Source organism: Zeus faber, assembly GCF_960531495.2.
Source record: "Zeus faber genome assembly, chromosome: 11".
Lineage (NCBI taxonomy): Eukaryota > Metazoa > Chordata > Actinopteri > Zeiformes > Zeidae > Zeus > Zeus faber.
Window position 1 is genome coordinate 20606897 of NC_137205.1, and position 14275 is coordinate 20621171.

Sequence of the window (14275 nt, forward strand, 5' to 3'; positions counted from 1 at the left end):
AATTATTGAGTTGATTGGAACAGTTGCATGGGTCGGTGAGTAATACAACAGAACATTTCATTTCAAATGTGACAAACATGTTCAGTACCTGGTCTGTGCTCACATTGAGAAGTGTGTGAAACGTGAGTCTCGCTCAGAAAAGTAAAAGTTATTTTTTCTTGGAAAATACAATGTGAACTGCATGGGTTCTCAACTCGGCACGTCTAATACACTCCACAAACGATTCAACAAACCCCAAAGACCAGCTTTGAGGCGATATAAGGGGTTCCCAAACTGAGGTCTACGGCCCCCAAGGGGTCCCTTGAAGGAATTGCACGGGGTCCACAGCAAAATTATTCTTATATATATATACATATGTATAAGATTTTATGTATGTTTGATTTTTTTTTTTCTTTACTCAGCCAAACTAATGATGGTGAGTTCCTGTTCTCAGATTTGAGAAGTTTAAATTAAAGTTAAAACCACAGGTCAGTTTCAAGGCATATAAATCAAAAAACATATTTTTCTCTTTCCTCAGCCATGTCTTATTCTTCCAAAACTTCCATTTTCTTACAAAATTATACACAGTGTGGAAACAATATAATCATTTTGAGGCAGGAGTTCCACTCGGAAAAACGCTCCATCACTCGGAATCTAACGTTATAATAATCTATAGGTTAAATGTGTTTAAAGAAATTTCTGTATTCATGGATAGATCAATAAAATAAGACATCAATGATTTGCAGCCGTTTTTGGGACACTTGCTGGGTTGCACCCAACTAATTGGATTGGATTGGGGAGTCAGTTGGTTGGGGTCCTTATCACCCCGAGACTGAAAGATTCAGCCGCCGGAAGGGAGAGAAAAAAAAAGTGTTCCAACCCAGGGATATGACGCTCCAAGCCCCCAGAGCAGCTTAATGTGCGGGGGTGGGAGGTTTTTCTGGTGATGCGGTGATGTGCTCTGCGCAGAACCAGACGGGGCTGCATAAAAAGCTGGAGCGCGTCACGCACGGTTTACAACCAGGGACAGCTCCGTAGTGCTGAAACCACCGTCCACCCATTCCAGCTCCGAAACGAGCCTCCCCCCTAACCCCACCAAAAAAAAAAAGAACACCCAAAGCAACAGCAGCATGCAGACCACCAAGGACGGCATCTCCTGGAGACTTTTTCTATTTACCTGCTTGCTCCTGGAGAGTTCCGCGCAGGACTTGGGCGGACAGACGCAGTTCATCTGCACCTCGGTGCCCAAGGACATGGACCTGTGCGCGGCCACGCTGCAGAACAGCGTGCCGGGGGACAACTTGAAGACCACCGTCATGCAGCTGCGGGAGACGGTGCTGCAGCAGAAGGAGACCATCATGAACCAGAAGGAGACCATCAGGGAACTCACCTCCAAGTTGGCGCGGTGCGAGAGCCAGAGTGGACCCGAGCCCGGGGACGCGCGGTCCGGGGGAGGCAGGAGGAAGGAGTCCGGGACCAAGAACACCATGGGGGACGTGTCTAGGGGACCCAGTGACACTCTGACCCAACTGTCTCAGACTTTACAGTCCTTGAAACAGAGATTGGAGAACCTGGAGGTATGATGTAGGCTCTTTGATACTACGAAATACCTTATTATATATATACAGTATATACGTATATGTATATATATATGTGTGTGTGTATTTTTATATGTGTGTGTCTGTGTGTGTGTGTAGAGAGAGAGAGAGAGAGAGAGAGAGAGAGAGAGAGAGAGAGAGAGACAGAGACAGAGAGACAGAGAGAAAGATTTTGTTCAATGTTAAATCATGACATTGCCAGATTTTTGAACCAATACCGCAATATTACTATTGACTATTGGTGTTATTGTAAGACATTTACACAGTTTAGAAAATTGCAATACCTTTAAACAACATTTGATTATATCATAATATTACAATAACAAAATTCCCTGACGATATTTGATCCCCTATCATGATATTATATCGATGTGTCCCAGCCCTATGCAGTAGGCAATGCATTTCAACAGCAGCTGATACATTCTTTTTTTTTCACCGATTTTTATGATCGAGATATTATTTTTTTAAGGTTGGGCGATACTGACAAAATCAAATATCATAAATAAATTTCACAATATTTTTTGTACGATCATACTTTTAATAAGATATTTACACACAATTTACACAAGAGACACATAATAAATATGTGAGAAACAATGGCTAGTAGTGTGAATATTATGACCAAGCAGGTAGACAAGTTGATAGAACATCTAGGACTTGTAATGCAGCCATCAAGACAACATTTAAATATAACAGGATTACGATGAGAGAAGTCCCAGATGATACAGTCTCATTCACATGTCTTCATTGATCTGACACTTTTGTCCAAAGCGACTTTCATGAGGGGCTGGACTTAATCAAAGCAAGCATACATCGACCATTGGAGCAATAGTCCCATATCAAGATCTCGCTTTTTGTGTGGGCTACATCACAAAAAGATGATTTGATTTTGTCAGTGTCGCTCCATATCGTCAGATGATTCAGTTGCTAAGAAAAAAGACCTTGTCGGGTATGTTTTTAACATAGCTGGCCCATGCAGTTTCATCATGTAGCAATGAGCTTTGAAGGCGTTAATCCAGCATTATCGTTAGTCCATCCCGGGATTTATGATCCTGAAAACGATGTGCACTCTCGCCTTTTAAACGAAACAAAAAAAAAACATCCCTTCTTGCTCCTTCCTCCTACCTCCAGCAATTCAGCCGGAATAACAAGTCAGTGCAGGCGAACAGCCTGAAAGACCTGCTTCAAAGCAAAATTGACGACTTGGAGAAGCAGGTGCTGTCCCGGGTGAACAGCATCGAGGAGGGAAAGCCTGGACTCCGCAACGAGACGGAGCAGCGAGGGCGGGTGGAGTCCACCCTCACATCCCTGCACCAGAGGATCACTGACCTGGAGAAAGGTACATTTTAAATAGATGTTATGAGTATAGAAACAAATTGGGTGTTTAGATATGAATCAGAATCCAAAACAGTTTTTAAGACTGTTATTTGCTGTTACGCACAATGCTAAAGCAGTATATGCACTAGAACAGGTTTTTTGAGCATTAAAGTGAAGTACAAGTATATATCCTGGTTATAACATTGACCTTTCTTTACAAATGTGATAAAATTGGTGTAACCGATCGTAAGTATGACTGGGCGCCCCCTACTGGTTGAAATAAGCGCAAAGTGCTTAGCAAGGACGCTGACAAAGATTAGTACTTAAAGTGGCTCTCCATGTCACAAATAAATAAAAAAGGAAGGCCCAGTCCCCACCCCCAGCTCTGTATTGGCTGAGTTGTCGACCGTGAAACCACTCCCATTTACAGAACGAGACACGCCCCCTCACCATCCCCACTCCTCACCCACTTCTTGGTATTGTCCAAAATTGCAGCACACACCACAGGATGAAATTGCTCTTCAATCAGTACAATATTGACAACATCGCTGTGATTCATTGGGTCACAATAGAAAATCAATCGCAAAATGGGAAAATGATGAAACCTTGAAACCCACTAAATGGTTATAAAATACCATATTTGATCATTTTTAGCTGAAACTCAAGGTATTTGCATTATGTATGTGCTTTCCAAGGATGGTGGCGGGGTCCATTTTTCCCATCAAGAATGCAAAGATCAATATGGATGGAGCATTCACAAAAAAAGAAAGGCGCAACGGGACAATAGAAAAAATTAATCAATCGATCGAAAGAAGGCAGAAAAGAAAGTGACGTAGCGAAAACGAGGGCAAAACCAGGGGCTGATGAGGAAAAAAAAACAAAGAAAAACGGCTGCAGTTTGAATTGGAAATTCTGGGATTTGTAGTGGAATCCACCCAGCACTGACACAATCTCATGGATTTCTACCTGAAATGCTTTGTATGACCTCCAGCTGTTCCCACTTTTTTTTTTTGCACAAGCCGAAAGGGAGAAAATGCTGGAGCTCCTTCTTTTTAATTCAGGATCAGATCAAAGGGGCGGGCACAGTGAGACATGAGGCTCCCATCTCCAAGAGGCCCGAGCGATGCACGCGGAGTAGGATGTCTTTATTATTAAAAGCTCCAGCGCGCCTCACAGGGGAGCGAGGTGAGAGGAGAAAGGGAGAAAGAGATTGCTTGATAGAAGAAAAAAACAGAAAAAAAAAAAACAGATAAAAACGGAGCGTCACGACTCAGGATTTGTTGTGTAACACAGGTCCTCCATAAATCCCCGGTATTTATGTAATGTCAACGTTAAATCCACTGTAAAAGGCATTAGCCTCGCATTCGGACGTCGTGGCGCGAAATGGAGGCGCGATTCCGCGGCAGTAGATCTCGGAGGCGGGAGGACAATTGAATCCAGACGCATCGCGGACGCAGTGAAAATGTTATCCGACGAATCAATTTCCTCCTGTTTTCTTTTTTTTGTCTCCAGGACAGAGGGATAATCGGCCTCTGGATAAATTCCAGCTCACGTTCCCGCTCAGAACCAACTACATGTACGCCAAGGTGAAGAAGAGCCTCCCCGAGATGTACGCCTTCACCGTGTGCATGTGGCTCAAGTCCAACGCCTCGCCGGGGGTGGGCACGCCGTTCTCCTACGCGGTGCCGGGGCAGGCCAACGAGCTGGTGCTGATCGAGTGGGGGAACAACCCCATGGAAATACTCGTGAACGACAAGGTGGGTTTTTGCGTCGTCGCCATCTTCCCCTCCCTCGGACGTTCGCGTGGTCGATACGTAGAGTACCTAGCTGTAAAAGTTTGCCTCTTTTTGCACTAAATTAAGTGCAAAGTGCTAATTTAGTCACGGATTGGAAATTAACGTTGACATTAAGTCTGATGGGGTTCAGTTGTCGCATTTGTTAAGACTGGGGTCGAGCTGAGTAGTTGTTGCTTGCGGCGTAGAGACCCATAAAGTACTTTTTAGATGCTTTAATAAGGACATTGACTCCTGAACTCTTTAAAATTGCGACTCGTAAGATGAATTAGTCCTTAATCACGATGATCCTCGGAGGACCTCCGTCTTTAGCACCGGGGATGAAAATCCAATTTTAAGTGCAGCGGCAAAATTGCTTTTGCGATTTCGAAAAACCCCTTCTCGTAGGTGGCGAAGTTGCCTTTCCTCATCAACGACGGCAAGTGGCACCACATCTGCGTGACGTGGACGACGCGCGACGGCGTCTGGGAGGCGTTCCAGGACGGCGTTATGAGGGGCAGCGGAGAGAACCTCGCCCCCTACCATCCCATCAAGCCGCAGGGAATGCTGATCCTGGGACAGGAGCAGGTAGAGCCCGCTCCGCACTCCGCTGCACTTCTTCTGTTTTTTTGCTCGATCGACATCAATTAAGTGAATGAATTACATCCATTACATTCCTGTTATGGGTTCATATCATTTAGATATACATTGGATCTTAATTTACCTAAACTGTAAGTCCCGCAACACCTGCTTTGGTCCAAAAGAACGAGTCCAAAATCCTGATAATTCAAGGACAGCTTCTTCCGATGGAAAGCCTCCGGGGAAATTAAATATTTAACAGATAAATGAACCCGCAGCTGACTCGAGTTAACGTTTTTCTAGGGCCGGCATGATATCCGTCTTAATTGAGCCCCTTCCTTCCGCCGCAGGACACGTACGGAGGGGGATTCGACGCCACGCAGGCCTTCGTGGGCGACCTGGCAAACTTTCACATCTGGGATCGTAAACTGTCAATCGGGGAGATTTACAACCTGGCCACGTGCAGCAGCAAGGCGCAGGTGGGGAACGTGTTCTCGTGGCTGGAGACGAGCCTCGACATCTACGGCGGGGCGTCCAAGTGGACGTTCGAAGCCTGCCGCCAACTGAACTGAGGCGCGGGCGGCCGCGGAGGAACGCTTCCCCCCCCCGGGGAGGCGACCGTTGTCATGGCATCCGTCGGGGTCATTTAGAGAAAAAAAAAACGGGGGGGGGCGCCTCGGGCGTCGGAGCCGGAGGAGGCGGGGGGGACGGTAGGTTTCCTGGAGCCCGGACACTTTTGGCGAAACGGGGAGGGGCGGAGGTGTTTTTAAGTACGTCGTTTCGGGGACCCTGCCCCCTGTTTCGGAGCAGCCCAGGCCCCCCCCCGGGGGATGGCTCTCTGGGGGCCCAGCGCGACGCCGGCGGCACCGTCCAGAGCGCCCCAATCGGCGGGGAAGAGACGGTCGGACTCTCTCTCTCTCTCTCTCCCTCTCTCTCTCTCTCTCTCTCTCTCTCTGTGCACAGACTGCGCACATGTCAAAGATGGCTTTCTGTCTCTTTTGTTGTCCTCACTGCCTGGGACATTCACTGTGACGTGCGCCGGACGGGACTCGGTGAAAGAGGATGTAACTTCAAAAGGCTACGGACCAGCGACAGCCGTCTCCTCCATCGCTCTCCTCTCTCTCTCTCTCTCTCTCTCTCTCTCTCGCTCTCTCTCATCACCTGCTTTCAGTGAAATCGTGCGACAAACTACGTATTTATTGCCAACATACAAGCCTGAGTGCCTTGGGCTGTAGACAAAACTCAGCACATTCATTATAAGTTGCAGAGTATTATTTTCTCTTGTGTGTGTGTGTGTGCGTGTGTGTGTGTGTGTGTTCGCCTATACTATCCCGTCGGTTGATTTCCAACAAAAGAAAGAAAAAAAAACGCCATTCGTCGTAACACTTTGTATCGGTATAAAATTTGATTGTCTATCGTAAAATGCAATTTGTTGATGACCTTGGCGCATTTTGCGGGTGTTTGTACTTTAATAGGAATGTTCTCTGTACAGTGACAGCATGAAGCAACTCCCATAAATGCTGCGTCAGCATTGATGAACATTGCTTTTCCTATCCGGCTTTCAGGTTGAGATTTTATACTGTATTGTTATATGCTCCATGCATGGCAACACGGAACGATGAGAAAAGTTTTAATTTTTGTAATAAAACCGAGACCTGAACCCTATCGGTATGGACTGTATGCGTGCGTGGATGTGTGTGTGTGTGTGTGTGTGTGTGTGTGTGTGTGTGTGTGTGTGTGTGTGTGTGTGTGTGTGTGAGAGAGAGCGAGAGCGAGATTCCATCATTTATCTCCTCGAGATTTTCAACAGATTTGAGTCTCGTTTCAGCTCCCTGTGGCGCAAAAGATGTAAGTCGTTTGATCAGGTGCAGGACCTCCGCATATTGGGTTTTAATCTGTGACCTTATGGTCATGATGACACCAGGAGGGTAGTTAGCGTGCCGGGCCTCGCTCTCCAGAGAGACCCGCCCTCCATTAGCGGTGAATAAATCACCGTCTGGCGGAGACCAAAGGGAAGTCTCAAGGTGCGGCCCGTGGTCGCCAGGATCAATTTCTAACTAAAATTACACACACGTACGCACAGGCACGCACACACACACACACACACACACACACACACATACAATCTCTAGCTTCTAACTTGGCATGCATAGGCATTCTTTTCAAATTGTGATTTTGTAAGTGATACGACTTATTAAGATGAGGCATTGATCACTTAAACTTAACCTGAACCATATTTTTTGCATAATTGGACATAAAGTGATTGGCACCAGGTCACTGAGCTGCTCTCCCTCCCCTTAAATGCATGAAATAAGTGGATTTTAAGGTTCTGCTGCAATAAACTTGTGAAAATTCAGGAAAATAATTAACCATTATCTTTCTTTTCTCTTTGATTAGCTTTAGATATGATACTTGAAGATAGAATAATTCCGAAACAGCTCTTATGACAACAACAAAAAAAAATTGCCAAAACCATAAATTCCCGACTGTAGAGGTGCGGACTGGCGCAGGGCCGGGGAACGAGGAAGAGGAGGCAGGCGGAGGCGAAACAGCGCCGGTCGGCGTGTTTATTGCGTCGTCTTTTCAAATCCAACGGTGGCTCGTGGGGCACAAAAGGGCTCGCTCTCGCAGGCGCGCCGATCCTCACTGCGAGGACAGCCCAACGTTTATTCCTCCCTGTTTTGGGATGGGACGAATCAGCGGAGTCCCTCCTTCGATCCGCCCGACGCACAGCAGCTGAGCCGCCCCGGGATGGGAGCCTGCACCCCCTGTCTGCAGCGGCGGCTTGACCACGCCCCCTCGCTCGGCCACAACTGACATTTGATTTTTTTCTCCCTGTCAACCCACGACGCACGCACTGAGAGACCACCCTCCATTTCCAGTCACACACACAAGCCCATGCACATGTGGAGTCGTGAGATTTCCCTCAGGAAAAGGTTGCGTTTGGGGTCATGGCGTTCCGTTCGACAATTCGGTAAGCACGGAAGCAAATCAATACAATACGGTCACGAGCCTCGTGACATTTTATTCCAGTCTCGCTTCGTTAGCGCGCCGGGTCACGCCGGGGGCCTCGGCAGCGATCTCAGGTCATCGGAGCCCACGAACCACTTTGGGGTTTGTTAGTGAGGCTTCAACCTCGGCACAAGCGTGTTGCAGCCATGACAGGCAGCGTGGTTTGGGTTCTTCGCGGCGACCTCCAGCCTTGGGAAAAAAAACCCAAAAACAAACCATGCAAATATGTTTTCTCCTTCAGAAGCCGATTCAAGCTTTGGTTAAAAAAACAAGCACTTTTACCATACACAGGTCACGGCCCTCCTCCAAGTCGCCCGCGGCGTTGTGCGCTCCTGAATGCCCAATGTAGGACACCTTTTCACCCCTCGCTCGAACTGATCGGCCCTAATTGACAACGCTCTTCCCCCAGTTTCAAATTGGCGGGCGGGATGGAGGGCGACATGACATAAATGCAGCACATCCCGCCAAAATGTCAGCTGTGGAGAATTCAATTCTCTGGCCGTCCTTGGCGTGAGGTGTAAGCGACCCCGGAGAGGGAGTGTAAGCGGGTTGTTTTAATGGAGTGGGCGTGGCTGCCGGGAAGAACCGTACTAATCAAGCGGATTGTTGATGAAGCGTACTCTACAGTCAGCACTCAGACGCAGGTTCACGGGCGTGACCTGCGTCCGGCGGATCCCGGCTAATTGCTGTTTAAAATACAGGGAAAGCTCCCCAAAGCAGTGCACGCGTCTGGATGCATGCGTGCGTGTACATGTCTGTCTGTACCATAGTGAAACAGATAGTTAGAACAGTGAAACTAGCATCAAAACATCTTTATTGTACATTCTCTAATGTACTAACGTCTAGCAAATTCAATAAATAGTGAAGTTTACTGATTAATCGTTTCGCTGAGGACCCTCTAGGGCATGGGTCTCAAACTCGCGGACCGCGCGCCAATGGAGGCCCGCAGGAGGATATTTTGTGGCCTCCTATTTTACATCAAAGTTTAGTGTTAGTGCGGCCCGCGCGTTCCTTTTTGCCGAGTCGTTGCGCGAGTCGTGGCCCTGGGCGTTTAATGTTTTTTCATCACTTGAGTGCTACCGTAGCTCGGGCTCGTGACAGCTGCCGGTGGTGTTTGTTGACAAGTTAGCCAACGCGAATTAGCAACGTTAGTCACTTGGTTGAAACGTGATTCCGGAGTGACACCAAGTGGAGGGAAATTATATCTTGTCACCCACTGCAAGGTACAGAGGACTCAACAAGAGTAATCAGTGACCTAATAAAGACAGCAGAGCGTTGCATTAGGAAAGGGAAAAGAATGACATGGATAGCAAATAGCATGAGATGGGCGGCAAGAACAAAAGCCAAATGGTGGTTAGAGCCTGAATAATCTAAAGGAGAAGTTATAGATTATTATTACTAGAGAAATAAAGAGAAGGAAAAAGGACAGATATGTGCGATCGCAGAAGAAAACGAATTTACCAAGAACAATTTAATCAAAAAGAGCAAGAAATTTAAAGACATAAAACATGAGACAGTGCACTTGGTGTTAAGAATTAAGACAGGTGGAGTAACATGGATATATCTGTGTGAAAAGCTCTTCTCCACCATGAACTTTGAAAAGTCAAAGTACAGGTCCACGCTTACTGATGAGCATCTTCAAGCCGTACTGAGGGTCTCAACTGCTTCCTCCCTCAAGCCAAACGTGGCTCAGCTGTGTCAGAGGTGTCCGGCAGCAAGGAGTAGCTAAGAGAAGCCTGTGTTCTGAAGAACCCTTCATGTTCTGAACTGTTATTAATAAAGATTGAGAAGATTAAATCAGTTGTACTTTCTTTTGGAATACTTGAAACCCTTTTTTAGTGGAATATTTGATGGGGCCCAGCCTCACCCAGACTCTTCCTCCAGCGGCCCCCAGGTAGGTTGAGTTTGAGACCCCTGCTCTAGGGGCTCCCCGGACCACACGTTGAGAACCTTTTTCTTCAACAAACCCCAATCCAGCCTCATCAACGCCTTATATCATTTCAAAATGGAGGTGGAAAATAATGGCTGTTTATGAATACTAAAAACCCAAAGACGGACGGGTGCTTTCCACTGCTTGTATCCTTTCTCCCCCTCTCTCTCTCTCTCTCTCTCCCTCTCCCTGTTCTTGGCCGGCCTCTCTGGATGGTCTGAATTACTTAATGGACTTTGTCAGGCAAACACTGGGACTGTCACACTAAGTGGCTCATGAAAAATTCATGTCCGGGGCCAAAGGTAAACAAACACCTCCACGTGTGTCAGAGAAGAAGAGCCGGGGAAGAATTAGGTTACTGTGCTGTTAGATGCCATCCAATATTAATGCAACGGAATTACTGCGGCAGAACCAATACAGTGACGATACAGTGGAAGGAGCCGCATTTGAGGCAATAATCTCGAAGATTTTCTGATGCACATGCACACTCCAAGAAGAGCCAAGAGATGGAGGGATGGATGGGCGGGTGGATGGATGGATGGATAGATAGATAGACAGACAGACAGACAGACAAGACAGACAGACAGACAGACAGACAGACAGACAGACAGACAGACAGACAGATACATGTAGGTAGATAGATAGATGATAGATGGATGGATGGATAGATAGACAGACAGACAGACAGACAGACAGACAGACAGACAGACAGACAGACAGATACATGTAGATAGATAGATAGATGGATAGATAGATAGATAGACGGACGGACGGACGGACGGACAGACAGACAGACAGACGGACAGTCCACGTTATAATGACTTCATCTTTCTACTCATTTGAAATGTGCTTTGAAGCTCATGAGAAATACCTCGATGCTCCACTTTAATTTCACTATGCCAACGCTTTGGTCAGCTGTATTAAATATGAAGCCAAATCATAATTACATGGAATTAAATCATTTCATTAATCTGTGATTAAAGCACAGCCACTAACATTTCCTCCATTATACTTCATTTTCTTTTTTAATTTTTTTCTTGAGAGAAAGCTGGGCAGCACCGCGGTGGGGGGGGGGGTGTAGGGGGCTGAGGCGGCGTTTCGGGCTCCCGGTGAAGCGACAAGGGGAGCGGCGCTCGCACGGTGACACAGAAAGGACACCAGGAACACGGCCATGTTTGCCCCGAATCTCGGAGCCGTCTTGGCGGCTGTCAGGCAGCGTCTCAGCACGACACGCCGCCCAATGAATAATTGATTTATCGCTGTGGCGGGAGATGCTCTATCAGTGGGGCACTCAGAACAGGAGCCGGTCAGACAGAGGGTCAGTCAAACAGACGGTCAGTCAGACAGACAGCCAGGCAGCTTGCTCGCCAGGAAGGCAGTCCGTCAGCCAAACAGCTGGGAAGTCAGCTAGAAAGCCAGCCACCTCGCCAGTCGACCCCTCTCACAGTTCCTCCTCCAGAGACGCAAAGGAACAGAAATATTTGTTGAGAGCATTTTGCGTCGGCTGCGCTTCCAGCTTTTGCCAGACGGCTCCAGTAAGCGTTTGTGTCACGGCCCCCGGTCACGTCGCCGGTTATTTCCCTCGTGTTTCCATGCGTCTTCCTTTTCCCCGTGTCTCCCGCTTTCCCCTGTCTGTCTGTGTGTGTGTTTGTGTGTGTGTGTGTTTGTGTGTGTGTGTGTATGTGGTGTGGCCGTGGCTTCCATCCGTGGCACTCTTATCGTGGAAATTCCCACAGCGCACTTCAGAATTTCTACCATGGTCCCCCGGTGTGAGTTGAATCAATAAAGTATTGACTACACAACAACTTCCTGTCGTCATCTGAGTTTATTTTGGACGGTTGGACGGCGCACACGTTAACGGCACCTGTATACGGACCTTTCGTCCACGCGGATCGGGGCGGCCCGTCACTGTCGGAAGGAAGAGACACGTTTTTAACAAGTTGTTAAAGTTACCTTCTGGATAATCCACAGGTCGGGGGGGAACATGTGGTTGTTATTTAGTTCTGTGAGAAAGGCTCTTAGGGGCGGTGTCAGTCAGGACCCTGTTGGTTGGAGTGAGGGCCCTTCACTGTCACTGGCACTTATCTATCTGCTGGAGCTTTACTTTAAGTGGGAAACCGTGACGTATGAAGAGAAGACTGAAAGAGGAGGTGGGTATTAAAACATCAGGTATTTGACGTGGTAGATTATCCTTAAGCAGTATCTATGATTATTAAAGCAATACCTGTAATTATAAAGTAATATCAGTATCTATGATTATTAAAACAATATCTGTAGTTCTAAAGTACAGTAGTAGTAGAGTAGTAGTATCTATAATTTACCACAACACTCTCTCTCCGCCTCTCACCTGCCCAGCCATCAACTCAACAGTATCTTTACTCCGGATCTCCATCCACTCATCACCAGATCGTTGCTTCAGCTGCAGTGCTGGTCTCGTTCTCGGCCGCTCTGCCATATCATCAGGGGTATTTCTCGTGTTGTTTGCGCTCCCTGAACTTACCGTGTTACCCTGTGCGTCCAGTTTCGCTACTCTCCTGCCTCGCCTGCTCGCTTGCTAGACCCTAACACCACCAGGTCCTTCGCAATGTCGTGGAAACCCTGAAGTCACTCTCGGCCAAGGTGGCCCAAATTGGACCTCAAGTCAACCAGGTGATCACACATCTTTCCTCTCCAGCCCCCGAAGCCCCAGCTCCCCCACCCCCACTGCTCCAGTACAACCATCAGCCCACCTAGCTCTCCAGCCCAGAGAACCTCACATCTCAGTGCCGGAGTGCTACGCTGGGGACTTGCTGATGTGCAGGCCTTTTCTGATTGAGTGCTCTCTAGTGCTCGAGCAGCAACCCTCTACTGACATAAGGCGAAAATGTCTTATAACCTGGGGTTACTTAGTGGACATGCTTTAGCCTGGGCATCAGCTGTGTGGGATAGTCAGTCACTGGTAAGCTCCTCTGACCCTGGCTTTGTGATAAAATGAGAATTTTAACTGGGTGGTTTTTGACCACCCAGTTAACAGGACACTACCAAACGCCTCCTGTTACTGTGTCATGGTCCCCACAGTGTAGCTGAATATTCAGTGGAGCTGAGGGCCATAGCTGCAGATTTGGTTTGGAATGATACCCCCTTCAGGGGATGTTTATTAACGGGCTGTGTAATTCAGTTAAGGGTGAGTTAGAGGCGAGAGTTGACTCCAGCAGCTTAGACACTTTAATCTCCCTAGCCATTAAGTTTGATAATCGTCTTCGTGCAAGTCGTAGAGGGATGACTAGCCGTCCTCCACCTCTCGCAGAAACTAGCCCTGGTCATTCTCCGAGCCTCCGTGCACCTCCTAGTTCTCCTGCCCCCCTCTCCCCAGCTGAGGAACCCATGCAACTGGATAGAGCCCGCCTCTCACCAGTTAAATGCCATGGAGCATTAAAGCAGGTTTGTGCATTTGCTGCGGCCAAGCCGGACATTTCCCAGCGTCCTGTCCCCTTCGGCCAAAAGAGCGGGCTCGCCAGTGAGTGGGGACTCTGGTTCTCCCCTTCCAGTCCAAAGTCAGCCTTGGAGCCACAGTGGCATCGACTTTGTTACCGGACTGCATCTCTCAACACCATTGTTGAGAGATTTTCCTGACTGTACATTTCGTGCTCATACCCAAACTCCACACAGCCTCGGAAAATGCTGACCTCCTGGTCCACAACACTGTCAGACTCCAAGGGATCCAAACTGACTGTGGACCACAATATCCCAGATATTAGAGGCCAGGGGCGCCACCAGGGATTTTGGGCCCCATAAAAAGATATCACATCGGGCACCACCCTAATATTCTAATCATTTTTTAGGGCCCCCCCGTCAGTCACAGGCCCTTACAATCGTCCCAACCCCCCCATGTGGCTCCCCCGTGGAAAGCATTCTGTCCTCGGGCTCTCGAATCATCTGTGAGTCTCTCACCCGGTTTCCATCCCCACACCAATGGACAGATGGAGCGGGGCTTACTTGTGTTGCAGCCAAGAATCCCTCCTCCTGGAATAATCATCTTTTCTGGATTGAATACGCTCACAGTTCCTTGGCCAGTGCTGCCACAGTTATGTCACCTTCTGAATGCTCTC

The 14275-nt window shown here is 47.9% G+C and overlaps 1 protein-coding gene across 1 annotated transcript; it reads left to right on the plus strand.

The window, feature by feature from the left end:
* Positions 1-1109: 1109 nt before the first annotated feature.
* On the plus strand, positions 1110-5817 carry nptx1l (neuronal pentraxin 1 like; the record flags this gene model as incomplete). The annotated part of the gene is made up of 5 exons (XM_080009620.1): positions 1110-1556; positions 2709-2916; positions 4407-4651; positions 5075-5254; positions 5596-5817. 5 exons carry the CDS (start codon positions 1110-1112, stop codon positions 5815-5817), a joined length of 1302 nt encoding a protein of 433 aa, XP_079865746.1.
* Positions 5818-14275: the final 8458 nt, after the last annotated feature.